The following is a 20,878-nucleotide window of genomic DNA, read 5'->3' on the forward strand; positions in this document are numbered from 1 at the left end:
AGAACTTAACTAAATTATGTGATTCAAATCTTATTTATTGCAACAAATTAAACTATTAACTTATTTATTGCACTTTATGACTTCTCTTTTCGACTTTCACCAGAGCATATCTGTGATTGTCGACATACACTGGTGAGGGTCTGAATATACAAGAATGTAGTGAAATATTCGGTCTTTCACCGACGTATTTGGTTTGGTGAGTGTTGATATTCTCCGGTGATAGTCGACATTCTCCAATTTGTTGATATTCTCCTGTGAAAGTCGACATTCTGCAATTTCGGTCTTTCACGGTAACACACACACATATATATATCCTTCCCCCGTACAGTGTTGCCATTGCTCGCTTTGAAATCGGAGAATTTGTTAAGCGAAAGTTCGTTAACGTTTTACAGCATATGAAATAGATAATAAAACAAATTCCAAATCTGGACTTCCAGATGCCCATATTCGGGTGGAGGACTACGTCATTCAAAATTTGATGTCTCTAGGTACCGTTGTTTTTTCACAATGCGAGAAACATACATGCATTCATGCAGATTCTTCATTATTTTATTTATTTTAATATAATGCAAGGCTCTAATAATTGGTGGCAACAATTTGAAAACAGAAACGTCGTTTATAGTGAACCAGCGCAAAATGCGAAAAGAAAATTGATAGTCTTTTTGGTCTTTTGGGCTAACGCCCTTTGGGCTAATAATAATAATAATAATAAAGTAAATAAATAAAGAGATAAGTAAAAAGTAAATGTGTTTTGTGAAGGAAATAATAATTTAATACACAAAAAAAATTTTTGGGGGTAATTGAAGGGGAAAATTTCCCTCATTTGCCTCGAAAGTTTTGTGTTGTATTTGATTCTGTCATTTTGCAATTTCCCGTTGAGAACTAACTGTTTGCTTAATTTCCCTTACGAATATCAGGCGTTTGCTTCTCGTTATAAGGGCACTAATTTTCTGGTCTGCTGAGCAGTTTTAAACTGAAAACTCATTTGTTATTCAGCGTTTTAAACTGAAATTTATTTACTTTGAATGAATTTTTCCACAGTTTAATTTCTTAAAATAGAAAAGGAGGGACTGTGAATGGAGGAGAGCCAAAAATAAAAAAGACCGTAGTTAAGAAATCAAGAAAAATATGTAACAATTATTAAAACCAATATAAAAATTTTAAAAAAAATCTGAAAGCTTTCAAGTTTTATAATACGGCCGAAGGGGCGGTTTTTTTTTTTTTTTTTTTAAACGTTTTGTGTGTTACCGTTATTTATTAAATATCATGTTATTTGCACTTAAACCATAAAATTTATTTTAACAGCAATATCGCAAAATAATTTAATAAGAGCATATCTTTAGAATTTCCGATATGCTGTCTCACGCGCTGGAGATAATCCCCTTCCCCGTACAGTGTTGCTATTAGTGATGGGCAACTTCGGTACTTTCTTGTACTCGGTACCAGAGTAACGGGTACAGAATACCCGTTACTCAAGTAACCGTTACTTTGAAAAGTACCGAAAACCGATTTCAAGTACCGAGTACCCAAGTAACGATTTAGAGTACCGAAGTAACGAAATACCGGAGTAACGGTTTGCTGTACCGGAGTACCCTAGTAACGGTTTGCTGTACCGGAGTACCCTAGTAACGATTTGAAATACGCAGCTAACGATTTTGCGCGCGGAAGGAACTCTGCCACGTCACCACATGTTTGATTTTATCTGTACGGAGTAAGATTTTGAATGTCAGAAAACATGTCAACTACGGAAGTGTCTGAGGAGCAGGCAATTCATGGACACAAGGAGCGCATATCACCATGTCGCAAATACAACCAGATACTACTGTCCTCGTACCAAAACGGAAGTGAGCTGAACCCTCATCGATCCTCCAGTAACGAATACCGAAATACCGAGAAGAGACGCATATTTTCGTTACAAAGTAGCGAATACCGAAAAGTACCCGTTTCGGTACAGAAGTAACGAATACCGAAAAGTACCCGTTTCGGTACAGAAGTAACGAATACCGAAAAGTATCGATTTCGGTACTGAAGTAACGGGTACTTGGACGTACCGATTTTCAGTACCCGTTACAACTAAGTACTCGTTACAAAATACCCGGTTCGGTAGTACCGACTCATCACTAGTTGCTATCGCTCGCTTTGAAATTGTTGAGTTTGCTAATCAAAAATTCGTTAATGTTTTACAAAATATGAAATGGATAATAAAAAAAATTCCAAATTCGGACTCATATTCGGGTGGGGGATTACGTTATTCAAAATTAGATGGATCTAGGTGCCGTTGTTTTTTAACAGTGCGAGAAACATACATACACTCATGCAGATTTTTCATTATTTAATTTCTTTAAATATAATACAGGGCGATAATATTTGGTAGCAATAATTTGAAAAGTGAAACACCGTTTATAGTGAACCAGCGCAAAATACCAAAACGAAATAAATTGCTCTTCTGGGCAAATAGCCTTTTTCGGCTATAATGAGAGAAGAATATGTTCACAATCTAATGCAGTTTTTAGCACACTAAAGATAGAAAACAAATAAATAGAGGGTAGGTTATGATTACATGTTTATTCAAAAATTAATATATGATAACCTGAAACTTTCATACATTTAAATCTGTTTTTATTTGAAAAAAGTAAAATATTATTACTATTCACTTTTTTATCTGTTTTCGCGTGTATTTGTTCGTAGAGGGAGAGAGAAATAAAAATGCAATTCTTTTATTCCTCTGCAGATCGAAATAAAAATGCAATTCATTAAAAAAAAAAAAAAGTTTTTTTAACTTTTTGAAAAAGATGTATAACATCTTACCGTTACGCATGACTTAATGTTCTGGAGATGTTGAGAAAAAAAGACTTTTGCAAATGTTTGATGAACAAATAAAAATGTTTTTTTCTTTCCTTCTGCGAGATGCCTGTGTGGGTGTCGGTGTTCGGAGCTGGGCGAGTGTTTTTCGAAATTAATGATGATGGGACATCTTTTTCACTTTCATCTTCTTCGTTCTTATCTTCTTCCTCTTGCGGTCCATTTTTGACTTGGCGATCCTGGCGCGTTTGGCGTCATTTTCTCCGCGTGCTATGCCAGTCAGTGTCCCGACTCTTGACACGGCAACGAGCGCAAATCTCATTAGGGTTCCAGCGGTGGTTTGTATCAGTAAGGAGCAATTTGCAGCTCTACTGACCTTGCCGCACGAAAAACCAGTTGCGCGCGCGGTATGTGCGCTAGGAGCGTTTTTTCTTCCACTTCTTTTTGAGGACTTAAGTATTGTGTGGTGAGCTGTTGTCAACGATTTCTTACGGACAAAGTAACCGGTCTGTATTTTATTTTAACTGATCTGGACTTAAAGCGTAATACGTACTATCTACTCACGAATATTTTATGAAGTACAACGAATTCTTTTTTATAAGCATTCTATGGAATATTTTAAAACAGACATTTGTCTTGCAGTAAGTGATCCCCCGCTTGGCCTTTATAGACTCGTTTTTAGTTCCTGCATCATCGAGTTTTAATTATCTGCTGCTGTACTTAAATCCATAGACAAAACATCATGGATCATATAGTGCGTATGAGAAAACTATCGTCATTGCTAAGTGCACTAAGACTATCAACAAATAATTTTGCTGTCATCCGCAAACGTATAAAATGAGTTCTCGGACTTTCTCCAAGAAAAACAAAAACATTGCTGATTTACTTTGCAAAAAATTCTTCGGACTGCAGATAAGGATGCATATATAAGATATGGATTTTTTTGACGTTTTGAAAACCCGTAAAGCGTATTCAAATGTATTGTGAAAACGTCTAAAAAATCACCAGCAAATATTCTTGTGTTTGATCTCAAATACAAAACAAAGCTTCTGTGATACGTGTTCAACGCAGGGATATTTATTTTTGATACAACAGAATTTAAAGATGTTCTATGTGGTGAAGACTGATTGTGCTCTACAATTATCGATGAAGTGATTTGTGTTGTGTTTCTAATTCTACTACAAAACCCTGCGTGGATTGGTAAATGCCGTTAAATATCTGACGTTCGCGAAATAATGTGTTCTATTTCTTAACTACAGATTGAAAAAGTTTATGTGAACATCTTCAAATATTTGATACACTGTGCATTTTAAATGATCTCGAAAAGTTATGAGAGTACAATGACGTAAATGTGTACAACGTTTGTTAACCACATGTTTGAAAATGTGTTTCGCCAAAAGTGTCGTGCATTAGATTCGGTTTGTGTTTACAAGTCGATGGAAATAGCTGAATCCCTATCACGCATGTGTGTGCATCAAATCTGTGAGATCATGAAACGTTCGTAGATTAGTGTGATTTCCATAGGATTACATCGAAAATATCTATGTTGCAAATTCTTTTAAATCATATTTGGGTGTGATAACTAATTGTGTGCCACGCTTAAGTAGAGTTTGATATAAAACATTTCCCCTCAAACTGGAAATGATACACTTTTTAATACGTGTATTTTGTGCAATAACTATATAACCTCAGTTCACTGCTGTGTTATATAGCTAAGTTATATACACTGTAGCTTAGCTGATTTTTGATTGCATTCGCTTGCGCGAGTGTTTATTCCATGCTAGTGCGTGGTAGTATAAACAACTGTGCATTGCCTTATATTAAAATGAAAAGAACTTTTAAATACCAAATTTATTGAATAAAATAATAACCATTCTTTTAGCAACAGTTAAAGTGTAACGCTAAGACACATATATTCGTTAAGAATTTTTTCATATTTTGTGAAATGTTTTGGTTAAAAAAACTTAGTTCATAAACACTACCTCTTAATTATTTAAATGCATTGATATTATCTGTGTCTGTTTACATTATATTCAAGACAGTTTATACAGCTATGTTTAAATTAACACGTGCAGTGTTTTTTCACAGTATAATATTCCAAAACACAGATAATAAGCTAACTGAAAATTCTTGTTTATTTGGAGAAATAATAATACATTGTGTCTTTTCTTGCTAGTATCCAAATATGCATTTCATTTCCGTGCTGAATTAGCTGTCGAGGTTTTTCTAGCTTAAGTATGTGTTTCAACGGTTTACGTGATTTTTAGTTTTAAGTGAGAAACAGATTATTTCCTAGTTTTTTACTTTCATTGTTGTGCTGAAATTTTGAAAGCCATTTTGCATCTTCATCTTCTAAATCACAAAGTAATAAACATGTTTACTTTTAAAGCTGCGAGTCAATGAACCATTCAGTGCACATCGTGTTATGATTTCGTGAAACACTCTTCTGAATCGTGTATATCTTTTTCCCTACTTGCCAAGCCATGCGTGTTAAATGGAATCGCCATTTGGACGGCAGTCAGACACGCCGTGGGGACGAACCCGATGAGCAGGCCAAACAACTACCTAACGGAGAAACTTCCAAGCATAACTCCCCTAAATTTTTCCGAATTTTCAAACGGAAGAAGCGTCACCGTTTGCCTGACGATCCCAAGAAAGGTGCTGCTGACCAGGAATTATCCGTTCCAACACCTGCACCATCGGAAGTAGATGATGACGATTGCGCTTCCATCAGCTCAGTTGCCACGTGTTCTAGCCAGCCGGTTACAGATGTATGCCAACGGGATCGAACATTGTCCTTATTTTCCAGCTTTAGGATAAGTTTTCCCAAAGGGAAAAAGAAATCAAGAAAAATAGCCCCCACAATCGCTGATGCCTTATCCGGAAGTCACCAGAAAGCTAGGTATTCTAGCCCGGACCTGAGAAAGCCCTCAACGGAGAAGCTGGAAGTTCATGATGTCCCCTCTATCGGAAATGGCAGAGGTACAGGCGAGTTTCTCTCCCTTGCGGAACTACGTGCTGAAAATTCGGAATCACTTGGCAAACTGAAATCTACCGAACCAGAACCAAAACTGTGCAAAAGTGTATCTTTCTCTGACTGCCAGGCTTCTGAGAATGCATTGCCTTCGTCACGTTCCCTTAGCAACAAAATTCCCTCAGGCGATAGTGTAGTCCAGGTGTTGAATGGCAGAACAACCGAAAAGCCCAAAGCGCTGTTGAATAAATTGCCTTCGCATTCGGGTGTTGAAAATTTGCCGGCAGATTGCCCAAATTCTACCCCACTTCCTCAATCGGTGAATTCCCCAAAATTCCTCCCAAATGCCTACCAAAGTGCTGATGTTTGTCGCAAAGTAGATGCTGTTGTGAATCCAGAAAGTTTGACATCACTTGGAGATAATAACCTCAATGGAAGTAAGTATGGAACAGTGAACTATGCCTCTTCGCCTTGCTTTGAATCGAAAGTTTATAGGCATCCACAAGGCAGTAATGCCGTGAACACAAGCAGTGTTTCTAACTGTGATTATCCATGCCTTACTTCTAACTGCAATCTAAGCGAACAAAAATATGCTACCCGTGTTAAATTAAAAACATCTCCAGAAACTCAGTTTGCTGCGTTTACCACTGTACCTCAGTGGGATGTATTTCAACGCGAAGAATGTGTTCAGGTTTTAATATCGGAAAATGAAAGTTCAGATGATGATTCCACTCATATTCTAGGTGGATTAAACCAGCATAACACTTGCCAAGAAGTAAATGGAAGTGCATCTGTGCCTATCAAAACTGAACCAGATCTGGTTCATGCTATCCATACAAATGATGGATCTTTCAGTTATAATACGAGTGCTCCAGAATGTCACGATTGTTATGAAAGCGTGGAAACTTTAACAGCTGCACAACAGACGATTTCCATAAATGGAAGTAATATATCAAAAGAGAAACAAATTGAGGTGAATGTGTCTGAGAATAGTAGTGCTATTTCTTTTCCTTCTTGTGTGTCCGAAGATGATTCAAAAATACAAACATATCCTAACGAGCAAACCAAAGCATTAATTCCACAAGTAATAGTGACTGAAGATGTATGTGTCACTCCCAATAATTCAGAAAATGAATTGAATGATACTTTTGTGTTCGATTTATCCCATAATGAGCTTCATTCCGAAGACAAACAAAACACCTGTGATATTTATGACGAATTTAGCAATTCCTTCGTTCCTGTGTTGCCAACTCCACTCGATGAAAATAAATCTGAACAGTCAAATTTTAATAAACATGTGCTTCAGCGCCATTTTGTTGATGGTGATGACATTGTTGATTCAAAAAGCAATTCGACAACGCAGAATCTTTCTGAAAAAGTAGAAAGGTTCACAAACCCACCCGTAGTAATTCCTGAAAATAAAGATGTAGCAGTAGTGTCGGGCACAGCCGAAAATATAATCTACAGCTGCAATGAGGATAACATTCTAAACGGAGATGCAAGTTATCCAAATAATACTAAGGCAAATGGATTTGTGGCTAGTTCTCCAGTTACTGATATTTCTAGAAATGGCGATGACAGTAATAGCAAGCCAAATGTATCTGATAAGAATTTAAATTTGTGTTTGAAATTAAATGATGCGGATTCTAAAATTTTCGATAGTGATTCAAAGAATCAGGTAATCATGCCGGTGCTAACGTACGTTGATGATGATCAGCTTGAGACATCAGGCAATAGGAGTGAAACCTGCAAAACATCTTTTCAAGAATCGTTGAATCGTAACTCATTAAATTATGTTAACGAATCTTTTCCTTGTGTGAAAACAAAAGTGGAAGGTGAATATATGAGCTATTTACGGGAATTAGGTCCTTGTGATACAACATACAAAAATAATTTAACATCTACAGAATTATTCCCCTGTGCTGAGCGCAAGCAGAAGACCATATTCGATACCACAATTGTTATGCTGGATAGAGGATTTTTGAATAATGATCGCCTAAATGTTGAAAGCTACTTGGAAAAGTTAGCTATGTGTGATGAAAATATATCCCTTCAACCAAAAAACGACCAGTTTTTTAACGGTCTCTTAAATATTCCCTCGAATGATCAAGCATCCCCGTGGAATGCTGACGGTAGTTATTATAACGCAAAAAGCGGATTTAGTTTTCCTTTCATGAAGTGTGATTACTCTGAATCTGCTTCAACTTTCCCAAAGGATGGGTTCATTCATAGCACAAATGAGTACCAGTGCTCCACGCTGCGTGAGAAAAATCGGTGTGAGGAACGATGCCCTGAAGTCCCTTCCAGTTCGCGTCCTCCGGGCTTGCCCAATAACGTCACGCATTGTGATTTACGCAGGGAAGACGTCGACACGCCTCAGTACCCTCCCAGTATTGTTCAGACCGACAAGAAAGGCGGAAGGATTTGCACAAGCGACGCGCTAGGGATCGCATCCACAGCTGCCGTTGGTCAACGAGGGGACGGCGGCAGTTCACCAATGTTGTCGAATGTCGGAATGACAGTAGCTACCTTCAGTGGTATCTTTTGCTCAGAAACGTGCGGTTATCAGGACCCTAAAGAGAACAGCTTCGAAGATGAGATAACGGAGGTTTTATGTGAACGTGCGATTTATGATACTTGTGATTACACAGGCCTTGAGTGTACAAGTGGGGAGAATTATCTAAACTCCCAAAGCAGGCTGAATGCAGCTGAAGAACCATGTGCTATTCGAGTTTTTGATTTGGAGGGTGTTAACGCGACTCAACTTCCACTCACAAATGGATATTCTACCAAGCCTTCAGCTGGATTAGATACTCATGAGGATTATGCAAAGCACGGGGAAACTGAGAGTTTGGTAAGAGATATGTCTGTCTGTGAAATTTCGCCCGGAATCGTAAACAATGTGACCATCACAGTGGATAAAACAAATGGTGTCAATAGTTCAAGCTCACCTATAAAGGATAATTATTCTTTTGATATTTGCAACGGAGAGAGAAGCTCAAAAGAAATTTCTACGAATGGTATTGTTCCGCCAAAAGTGAAAGGTTTATTGCGTAAGCCTAATGTAGAAGGAAGCAAAATTTCGATGATTCCTTGTCGAAGGAATTCTCATATTGCCAACCGAGAACGAGCGAAAGACTCATTGCTTTCTAATGACAGAACTAAAAAGGGTAGTGAACTGCATGACGACGATAATGTTATCAATTCCGATAAAAACCTATCACCTCGAATTAATAAATCGAAAACGAAGTATCAGAAATGTGACTATGTATCCTCATCGAAATGTTTGGATATCTCGTCCACGATTACGACGGTCGAGCCAGATGTTCGATGCGAGAGATCAGAAGTCGTTCCTGGCTTACCAATGGGAAATATTTTCAGCTATATTATGTCACCGGATTTAGGTGCAGTGGAAGATCTCGAATCTGAAGAAAATGTTTCAGTTCCTACTCAAATTATCAACGAAAATTGTGAGGATGGTTCGGTTTTGTGTGCGAGTGTGCAAGATGAGCCATCTGCCATAGTTGGCCACACCTCAACCTTAGTGCCTTTTGATGCTGTGTCCTCTTGTGAGTACAGCTCTACTACTAGCAACCCACCTGTGGATGTCCAAGATCTGGAACAGCGGGGTATGCGCGCGAGATGTGCCTCCCTTCCCGCGTTTGTGGGTCAAGTTCATCTTACTTCTTCTCTGAATGAAACGACGAATGGCGTGACCAGGAGTAAGATTGCCATCTACGGAAAGTCTCGCATACCGAAAAGTAAGCGTTTAATACTCACTCATTTATTATTAGTTCTGTGTTTCTGAGTCTGCTGCATGGATCTGTCTCATTCTAGCGCTACTGATAAAATTTGTTTACAAAAGTGTTTTACGTTATGAAGCAGGTTTAAAGCTTATTTCTGTAATTGCAATAATTGGTGGATTAATGAATGGTTGAGGTTTTACTTTTAAGAACTTACTGGTGACTTTTATCCATCAGTGTTGCAAATCTATACCATATTAAAAATATTAATTATTTTTTAAAGTTTACATCATAATTCGTTTTATTTAAATTAATGCTTGAATTGAATTGCTTTCTAAACTTGTTTCAGCGATAAGTAATATAATATTAGTTATTGTTTATCTTTATCCATAAGCCGACACTTTTTGGTACTTTGATGTCTGTCGAATTTTAAGGGTAAACTACAGATTTAAAATATTTAAATTAAAAATCTAAAAATAATTGTTTCTTTAATTAATTAATGGCATTTAAGAGGTTAAATTAATGAATTCATTAATGAAAAAGTGCGTATGAATGTATGCAAAATGTGGGTGTTCTTAGGTGAAAACATGCACCTCCTTTGGGGGGGGAGGGGATGTGTAACTTTTTTTTTTCTTGCAATAATTATACATTTTCTTCAAGTAGATAATTTTAACTAGAAAGTACGAAAGAAAATTGTTATGATTTAATTATTAATAAGATAAATAATATTATATTATTAATAATAATTTAATCATTAATATTAATTTATTTAATTAAGATTTAATTATTAAGATCTAATTTATTTAATTATTAAGATCTAATTTATTTAATTAAGATTTAATTATTAAGATCTAATTTATTTAATTAAGATTTAATTATTAAGATCTAATTTATTTAATTAAGATTTAATTATTAAGATCTAATTTATTTAATTGTTAAGATTTACCGTATTTACTCGCGTAATATTGGCATTTTTCTCCCCCAATTTTTCGTTGTTGAAGTCTAGGTGCGACTATCATGCGAATAAATCTACTGCACAATAATCTACGCTTTTGACGATTTTTTTTCTGCTTCAAAACGGGGGGGGGACTATTACGGGAGTAAATACGGTAGTTATTAAGATCACATTATTAAGATTATTAAGAATTGAATAAAGGCATTTTTAACCCTTTAATTAGTTAAAGGTTAAAAATGCCTTTTATGCATTTCAGCAAAAGTCGTTTTAATAGAAGTTACTCTCCTGTAGATGAAAAGTAGGTTCTTATCATTTGACAGATTGTTATTTATTGCATATATAAAACGGTAGTGATAAAAAAGGGTGAAAAAATTAAATATTTATACCGGTGGTGTTTATGTAAATAAGGGAAAATATTATAAAATTTAAGGCATCGTAAATCATGTTTTGTCTTGAGAAGTGGTTTTCAACCTCTTTTGTTCCATGTACCCCTTTCTCCACTGCTAAATGGTCATTACGATCACCCCCCCCCGATCCTATCCCAAACTCAAAAATTATGTATACATTTACTTAAATTGACATAGTTTTTAACGTGTTTTATAAAGTATGAAAATGTTGATAAATACCAAAATTTGAATACAATTTAAGGCGTTAAATCTAAATTTAAGGTGTGTTATGAACCCATGGTTTGGAGAAACTGGTAATATTAAAATAAATGGTAACGTATATCGTTACTGGTTGCGTACTGCCGACTGTTAATTAAATTATCATTTAAATTATCAAATTAGCGATTTAATTTTTTAAATTATTAACATTTGTACCCTGCTTATAATGTATCTTACACTTTAATTCTTAACATCAAGTAAAGCTGAATTTCGCTAATTTTAACGAAAATAAATAAATAATGTATAATTAAAAAAAAAAAAAAAAAAAAAAAACTTAAAGCTTTTCGATTTGATATTACCCGAAAGGGGCTTTTTTTAACGTTTTGTGTGTTACCTTTATTTATAAATATTTACAAAACAATTTAAAAAGAGCGTATCTTTAGAATTTCCGATACACAATCTCGCGCGCTGGAGATAATCCTCCCCCCCCCCGTACAGTGTTCTTTGAAACCGTTGCATTTGTTAATGAAAAATTCTTTAAATTTTAGAAAATATGAAAGAGATAATGAAACAAACTTCAAATTTGGGCTTCCAGATGCCCATATTCGAGTAGAGGACTGCGATACTCAAAATTTGATGTCTCCGGGTGCCGTTGTTTTTTCACAGTGCGAGAAACATACATACATTCGTGCAGATTCTTCATTATTTAATTTCTTTATATATATTATGCAGGGCTCTAATGTTTGGTGGCAACAAGTGAAACGCCGTTCATAGTGAAGCAGCGCAAAATGCGAAAAGTAATAGGCCTTTTGAGTTATTACATTTAGACTTATAATAATAATAATAAAGTAAATAAATAAAAAATAAATGTGTTTTGTGTAAGAAATAATAAATTAACACACAAAAAGAATTTTTGGGGGGTAATTGAAGGAGAAAATTTCCCTCATTTGCCTCAAAAAATTTCTATTATATTTGACTCTTTTTGCCATTTTGCAATTTCTGGTTGAAAACTATCTAATCGCTTAATTTCTTTTACGAATATCAGGCGTTTGCTCCTCGTTGTAAGGGCACTAATTTTCTGGTCTGCTATGCAGCTTTTAGCATTGTTTTATCACAGTGCGAGAAACATACATACATTGATGCAGATTCTTCACTATTTAATTTCTTGAAACGTAACGCGGGGCTCTAATATTTGGTGGTAACAAATGTGAAAAGTGAAACGGTGTTTACAATGAACCAACGCAAAATGCCAAAGCGAAATTAACGGGTTAAAAAACTTGTAGAAATTAAAAAATTAAACTAAAACAACTAAAGCGATTAAACTAAAAGAAATCAGGCCAGCAAGACGTATTATGCTATTGCTATTAACTTCGTATTTCTGTTTTCTTTCTTATGGAATGTTACCTTTTAATTTAGTTATAATAAAAGTCTTCAGATTTGTTGATTGGACATAGAAGCTAATTAGTGTAACTACGCAATATAAGATAGAGCTCTTAAAGAACGAGTAAATGTAATTATTAACATATTATAGTATTGTTTGGTCGGTTTTTCAGTGGCTTTGCGAATGGATTAAAATAATATGCACCGCATAATGGCTACCAAACATTCTTTGCGTTTTTTTTTATTAACGTAGGTTGTTGGTACCCCAGGCAAAGCATATGAGTGAGCAGAATTGTTGAACCATAAATTTTGATTTTGATTCCTCTTCATTTCCTTGGTTGCATCTTCATGGTCGACCTGCTGCACACGAGGAAAGTGAAGCTTGCCTTTATTATTATTCTTTCGACGAGTAGAATTATTATTTATAGAAATTGATAAGACGATCGAATAAATGCGAATTGTTATTTTCCGGTTGGCGAGTGTGCAGACCTTTTCAGATATAGCCTTGAAATCGATATCCGTCTATCATCTGCAACTGCCTGTCCATTGTTGATTTCCGTTTGCTAATTTTATTGTCTGGGCTTCAGACTTGTCCGTAACAAGTCAACTGATTGCTCATGTATAAGCAAGCAAATAGCGCCTTAATGATGCAATGCCGAATGCTGCCGGCCATCCAGAAAGAGTGCTGCAAGTTTAAATAAACATGCTCATAAACGAAATCCTGCAAGTTCACATAAGCAGTTCCTTAAGCAAAAAGGCAAATATTAATATTGTCTAACGCTTAGGACGGAGCAGCACTTTGCACTTTGAGCAATTTAAACCTTTGCACTGGAGGCCTTTTTTCGCTCTGGCGAAGCAAAAACTGGAGACGATTTTCCGCATACAGTAAGACCCCGCTTAACGCGGGGGATACGTTCCATCGAAGTAGAGCGTAATGCGAAACAGCGCTAAGCGAGGCTATCTTAACATGTAAATAATGGGGTTAGGGGAAGACGGATAAAAAATGGTTAGGCGTTAAATTTAATAATGTTTTTTTTAATAAAAATAAAATCAAACATTTATTTCTTACAAAAATATAAACACATATACTTTTAAAAACAAATAAAATTCTCAGTCAGATCATTCAGTCTATTCTGGGTTTCCAATTTTCTGCCTTTTTGTCAAGAAGGCATTATGATAGATTGGCTTAATGGCATATTGCGTTCAATTTCGTCGTCAATCCATATAGACAGTCGTTTTCCCATTTCCTCTATAATGCTATTTCTAGAACGGGTAATTCTAGTTGCAGAGCTTGACGTAGTTGCGGTTGCCGATGACGGTATTTTTTCTTTATTCTTAAGAATTGTCCTTATTGTTGAAGTTGCCAAAATCAATGCAGCGCTAATTTGAGATTGACGTTCACCGGAATCTGATCTTCTAATCACTTGCATTTGAGTTTCCAGTGAAATGCCTTTTTCTGGTTGCTTTCTTTTCTTGTGTTTTACTCGTATTATCACCCATGATAAAAACTAAAGATCATACATAATATTTGTCACTGTATACACTTAATCTTTATAGTATTATATATCAAATTTAAACTTACAATAATGTCAACAAATGTTGTTTCAAATGATTAAAATGCAAGAAACACAACTACACTGTTTCGGATATGTTATTTGGAAACGTAGCTCTGCGCACAATTTCGGAGAATCCCCGGGTTGAAATAAAAGAGCGCTAAACCGAAACAGCGCTAAACGAAACAGCGTTAAGCGGGGTCTTACTGTATTTGGTGAATTTGTAGAGCCATTAGGTGCCTTCGCCAGAACTCGAATACCTTTCGAGTGTGGTATTTTATATGTATTTCATTGGTTTTGATATATTTAATATATCTTGTGTAATCAATGTTTTTAATGTATAGCTTATAAGCTTAAGGATTTTCAGTGTTGCAGCTCTGGTTTTGTAGAACAGAATGATTTGTCTTCTGGTGTCTTTTATTGCATAATTACGCTTCCAACCACACATTTATTTTGAGGATACAACATGTTCAGTTTAAATCTATTATAGTTTTGTATGGTTATCACATAGAGTAATTACCAATGCTAATTGTTGTTTTGTATATTATTTGTTACTGAAAGAGAAAACTCTTAGACAACGTTTACCTTAATGTACACATTGAAACATTACATACTGCCATTAAGTTTTATGCAATTATTATATATTAATTTATTATACCGCTGAGAACTAGTGTCTCAGCGGCTTGTTGGTATGATCCTTCCGCTGGTCATATTTAGGCGGATTATTGGTAGTGGCGGTTTCTGGAGTTCTGTGATTTTATTTTTCCGGTTTTGCTGATGGTTTTGTTGGTTGGAGGTTTTTACACTCTACATCGATTGATTTGAAGTGTGCTGATTGGTCTTTTGCTTGTTCTGAGAATGAGTGGTTGTAATTGTTTTGCCCTTTCCTTATATTTTGTTCTTACTAACCACCATTTTGATTAGTTTTTAGGCTAATCTTTAGAATATGGTAACAGGTAGTTTGGCGACATTTTAGTAAGGCGATAAAGGTTACTAGCTAGGACTTTAGCAATAATCTGAGAAGTTCCAATCAGAGATTATTTTGCCTCAGAGAAATGAGAGATCATGAGACATGTAATGTGCCATATTCCGGAAAATTCCGATCGTGATTTTAGCTAATAAGCACTTAGAAACAATTTCGCTGCTAAAGTGCAGAATCGCCCACTTATTTGATTGGCGCTTTTTACAAGAGTAAGAAGAATTGGATTTTTGTCAATTTTCTTTGACTTTTTAAGTGAAAATAGGTCGATGTGTACATGGATAAAGTTAAGAGTGCGCGCAATGCCATTTTTGTGCAATTCTGGGATGTTTTTTTAAGTGAAAATAGGTCGACGTGTACATGGATACCGTGTATATGCAATTCTTAAAAACTCGGCAAGCAGTGGACGATTCTACACTTTCTCCCAATTTCGTCCTAATCTTCGTCATGATTAAGCACTTTTGTTCCATAAAAGTTCTATCATAAGCGTAATTCGGCTAGCAGATTATTGGAAAAAGTGATAAGTGAAGGGAGGGGGGAAAAAAAAAAAAAAAAAAAAAAAAAACTTTATTTCGTGTTAACAAAATGCCCCCCCCCCAAAAAAAAAAAAAAAAAAAACTAGCAGGTTGCTGTAGCAGGGTTGGTCGCCAAAAATTCGCCAAGTTACCATAATGTAAAGATTCACCAGTTTTTATTTTCCTTTCTTCTTGCTTTCCTGTTGTGATATTTTCTAGTTTATTTTTTTGGTTTTCTTTACATGTTTTTTGTTGTCCGGGGCCCTTTAACACCCTTTGGTTTCCCGATTATAGTGTTTTTAAATTGAAGTTTTTGAAGTTTTTAGGTTTGTTTTTAATTTTACTGCCTGTTGCCGGGACATGGCCGGGTTGCTGGATGCCCTCGTTTGTGGTTTTTGCTTGGCGCAGCCCTTGTTTGTCATAAAATCTTGTCGATTAGGTGGATGGAGCTGCGCCCTATTTGTACCTTTCGAGTGTGCTAACAGTTACACCACGAAGGCATGCTGCGAGGAGGGAGAAAGTGCCTTATATATTTCGTACAGGTAACTTAAAATGATTTTACAGAAATCTAATGGTTCTTTTATGTCCGAGGATACTTATGGTCCTGCGCTGTTTCGCCGGATGCAAACGGTATTATTTGTGGTATTTCATCGGATTCTGTGCACGTTATCTGTTCTGAATTTTCTGTATCTTCTGCGGAACCAGTGTCGCTTACTGTACTGATTTTTCGCCTTCTCTTACTTAATCGATAATTTCACTGCTTTCCTCCTGTTCTTCGTTATCTAGTCCATGCATTGAATTTATTTCTGTTCTTCGTCAACAGAAGCTCGAACTCTTCTTCACTTGGAACTGATTCCTTCATCGTATTCTATGCTTGTTGGTCTCCGTAACTTTGAAAATAATTTTCCTATTGCCAAAACTGTCGAGTTAGAATTAATGTTGGAGATGTATTAAATCTGAAAATGGATTTAAGATTAAAGATTGACAAGCATCGTTACCGATCGAGTGATCGCGTCAAACCGAATGGTGATCAAAAGTGAACTCTTGAGTTACCATATCAAATGAAGTGGTGACCAAGAGTCACCACTCGAGTGCAAAGGCTTAACTAAACTTGAAGGAATTGGTTCCTTCAGTGAATAGGGTTCATGTATTAGGTCAGTCCATAAATTCGTGCGCATTTTTTTGTGAAATTTTAAAATAATATAAAAAAACACAATTTAACATTTTAATCGATTATATATTTTCCTCCATTATCTACAATGTCTCGCCATCTTACAGGCAGCTTTTTTATGCCATTGCTGTAGAAAGTCTCTGGTTTTAATGCAAAAAAAAAAAAAAAAAAAAAAAAAACTTGAAACTTCATTGTGTACATCCTGTTTAGAATTTCATATTTTTGCCAGTAAAAAATTTTGTAAGGCACGAAATAAGTGAAAATCACTTAAGGCAATCTGGGGAGTAAGCAGGATGTGGCAAAAGCTTCCAATTAACTTCACTCATTTTTTGCAGAGTTGTTCGAGCCGTATCGTGCGTTATCATGACGAAACAACGCTTTCTTGATATTCACCGATCGTGGGCGTTTTTTTGATCAATTCTGAGTTTAGACGGCAAAGTTGTTCACTATAAACTTCTGAATGAATCGTTTGATTTGGTTTGGTTCTAACAGTTCAAAACGTTCCGAAACGGGGTTCATCATCCATGCTGCTTTTTCCAACTTAAAAAATTTTTTAAACCATTTCTGGGCAGTCCTTACACTAATAGTGTGTTGTGTTCACCGTGTACACTATTAATTTTTATCGCTGCAGACATAGCAGATTCACCACACGAAAATAAAAAATGTAGCACCGCACGTTCGTACTGATTATCTATATTCGCCTTCTACGGGTACTAAAATGCGTTCGATATTTACGAAAGTTGGGGATGAACTGAATGATACGTTAGTCAAACGATGACAAGTTCAACAGGTTCAAAATTGTAAGGGGAAGATATGCCTGCCGTTGGCAACAGCCCTGAGCACCTTAACAGTGCAATTTAGTAATTAGGTAACAGTGCAATTTAGCTCATTTCTGCCCCCTAATATGACGGTGAGCACCCCGCTGAGACGGGCGCGAGGGTCTCCCATTCTTCTTTCCCTACCACCAACCTCTCGAGAGAATTTTCGGCCCGCCGTTTTTTTAGAGTGCCTCCATGCTGTACGGAACTATACATTTACAAACATCCATGCCTTCCACGGGATTCAAACCCAGTACATTGCCATAATCACTATACCGTCTAGGCGCCACTTTTTCAGCCATAGAGATTTGCGGTGGATTTATGTGCATGATTGCTGCTGAAGGAAAAAGGGATGGAATGAATAAGTTGGGAGATTATTCAGGTATGCTTGTATGCTTGAATGTATGTCCAGGTATGCTTGAATCCTGGTATGCTTGAGGTCAGCGACGCTTACCACTATACAAGGGGGGGGGTGGCATTCCTCGAGTAGAAATGGGCAGTGCGTTGGTGTGCAAAGAATCACCAAATGCTTAGTTATAATATAATAATAATTTACGTAAGCTTCAGAAAACACTACCATGTTTTGAATACTTGTTAAAGCCTTTGATACGCATCATTAGTGATTGAAATTTTATTTTAAACTACTGTAGTAAGTCATCATTGTGATAAATACGTGAAATACCAACACATTCGAATATCGTTTGCGTATTATAAAAGATTCTGGAACGCCACACTCATTAATACAGAAAAGAAAAAAATCTGAGCTTGAATTTTGGTTTAGTTATTTATTTAACAACTAAATCAAATAGATGTATGTGGAGAATACGTAAAAAGAAAAGGGAAATACTACCTGCAAACGATTAAGTTTTCACCGATTCAAGATCAGCAGAAAGCGCAATCACTCAACCAAGAAATTCAACTGCCGATAAGTGTTCATGGTTGATGACCAGACGATAAATAAATGGCGGCTACAGATAGAAGGCTACATTATATTTCATTATTTATCGTCGTTTACATATTGATCGTTCTGAATAGTTTGTTTTAATTGTTTATTCTTGAAATAAGAAATACTGTAGTCTCTGTTTCCCTTATTCAGAAGAATAATGAAATAATATGAGGTTAATTCGAGGAACTGACAAAATGGCGTTTATGTTTCGGTGCCTTCATTGCGATGGAATGCATATCAGTATTTTTTTAATTTTGTCGCCTCCAGGTAGGAAAGTGGTTAGTGATTCTGATTGCTGTATCGAAGGGTTCGAATCCCGGAGAATGCATGAATGTAATTTGTCCGTCTCTTTATAGGAGGCCACGGTCACCTATTAGGTGCCTGCATATATATATCCACTCTGTTACTCAGCTCGGTGAGCTCAGTTTCTTTATTCTTATATGTTGGTAAATTGTCCATTTTTTGCTTTAAAAATGATTGAATTATGTTGTGCTTATCTTCCCGTTAAGGATTTTATGCCTTTAGTTAACCTGCATATTATAGTTGTAGAATCATCAACAATTTAAAAGTTGTTTAAGTGCGGCTAAGCCTAATTTTTTTTAACCATAGCAGCCATATTTGTTTACATTTGAAACTTCGCAGAATAGTAGATTTATTGCCAATCTAGAGAAACTAAGCTTCGCTACAACAAAGATAACGTCTTCTTTTATTATTGCGAATTAAATTATGCTTAATCCTTTCTGGAATTATCATTTAAGTTATTAAATTGATATATTGACTCAGCATAGCGTCCACAAGAAATTAAGCCAGTTCCTACGCCTTCGGTGTCTTTTTTGCCGATGAGAAAAAAAAAGTAAACTTTCAGTTTTGTGCACCGAAAAGTACGCCTTCTTGCTCGCCGGCCGAATGGCTTGTTTTTGCGAAGAAATTGTAATTTTAATTGCAAAAATCGTTTTTTTTTTAATTGTTTTAACTGTATTTGGTGTTTTATCTTTTTCTAATATCTTTCACTTTTTAATATAGATATTTTGAGATTTTATGTATTTTTGCCATGTCGCGAAGTGAGAACTGAATTAATTGAATGAGAAATATATCTCTAATGAAATTCGGGGAAATAAGTTTAAGGGAAATGCAGAAAAAATGCGTATAATTTAATATTCCGTAGAAAGAAGTCATGTGGTGTACCCATCAGGTTTTTTTATAGAAGTGGAGGTATTTTTTTCAAAATATGAAATATAAGTCGAATGATAGCGTGCATGCACAAAATTTAAGGTTTATTGCTGTCTTTGCATTAATCGAAATCTTCTTTGTACGATTATTTTTTAAGTAATCAGACTTCTTCTGAGGAATTAATAAATGCGCTTACCCATACGCTCTGCAAGAAAGCGAAGATCGCTGAGGTTACAAAACGTGTATTTCTGGTAAAGTAATGGATTCAAACTATTTTATGATCACTATTCATTGTGCTTCAAGGAAGAAAGAGAAAGGGTTATATCACTCGCGCAGCCACCCACGCTTAAGTGTCTCTTATCTGATAATAGTTGCTTCCAACACGAGAGGTCAGAAACCTCCAGCGATTTGCTAAAAGTATATCTTGCATTTTAAGAAGCTCCCAGTTTAGAGAGGTGGTGTGTTCTTCCAAGATGTTCGCTAAAAAAAGACATCTTTCATATTATTCTGCTAGAAAGCGCTAATGACGTTAAGACGTGGAAGGGGAGGGATTTATGGCCAGGTGATGATAATGTCCACTTCCTTTCGTAAGCCTTGTAGATGATGCTCCATGAAGCATGTCTTTCCCCGAAACCTGTTTAGTGCAAGGCGGTAGATTGAATTATGTTGTACGGCACTATTGTTTTTTTGTATTATACTTCATGGATTTTGTGCCGGATATTATGCTCATTATCGTTTTCTCAATAAAGTGAAAGGAATTTTCTTCGAAGGGCTGATGAAAATTGCCCCGTGTCTAGTGCTTTAGAAATAAGCGTAGGTAACACGCTTTGGTTGATCTTTTGTAATGAACTGTTATTGTGGAATAGCTAAATAAGGGATTAATGGTTTTGCTATTTTACTTGTGTATAAAGTCCAGCATTATCTGTATTTGGAAATCAAGATTACTAACAAATCAAACAGATAAGTCAGACCTAATTCAGATTAGGTCTCAGTTAGGTGGATAGCTTCTTTTTTTTACATATATATACTGCTTTCAAAGTTCGTATTCTTTTTATCAAAATGTAACCCATATGGCCAAAAAAAAGGTTCTTTATATCACCATCTATACTATTAAAATAAGTGCACATTTGTCTGTTTGTTTGTTTATATATGCCAACTCACCTGGAACGGCGAGGAGTTAAATTTCGAGGGAGGAACTCCTGGATTCCAAAATTTCGTGGGAATTCATTTCGACCATTTTCATCTTCGCACGACTTTAATTACCGGA

General features: G+C 35.8%; 1 protein-coding gene across 7 annotated transcripts in view; it reads left to right on the forward strand.

The window, feature by feature from the left end:
- Positions 1–20,878, forward strand: part of LOC118191559 (uncharacterized) — a 369,008-nt gene that overhangs the window by 285,847 nt on the left and 62,283 nt on the right. Inside the window, exon 1 of one of the 7 annotated variants that reach the window (XM_085812147.1) lies at positions 3,109–9,537. The exons of the other annotated variants lie outside the window; for them this stretch is intronic. Coding sequence (XP_085668273.1) covers positions 5,286–9,537 — 4,252 coding nt within the window. The 5' untranslated portion in view covers positions 3,109–5,285. Of the gene's footprint in view, positions 1–3,108; positions 9,538–20,878 lie in introns of those variants that run through there. 7 annotated transcript variants of the gene reach the window in all.

The sequence above is a fragment of the Stegodyphus dumicola genome, chromosome 2 (genome assembly GCF_044657685.1).
Source record: "Stegodyphus dumicola isolate Sdum_Otavi_A_Nest chromosome 2, ASM4465768v1".
Taxonomy (NCBI): Eukaryota; Metazoa; Arthropoda; class Arachnida; order Araneae; family Eresidae; genus Stegodyphus; species Stegodyphus dumicola.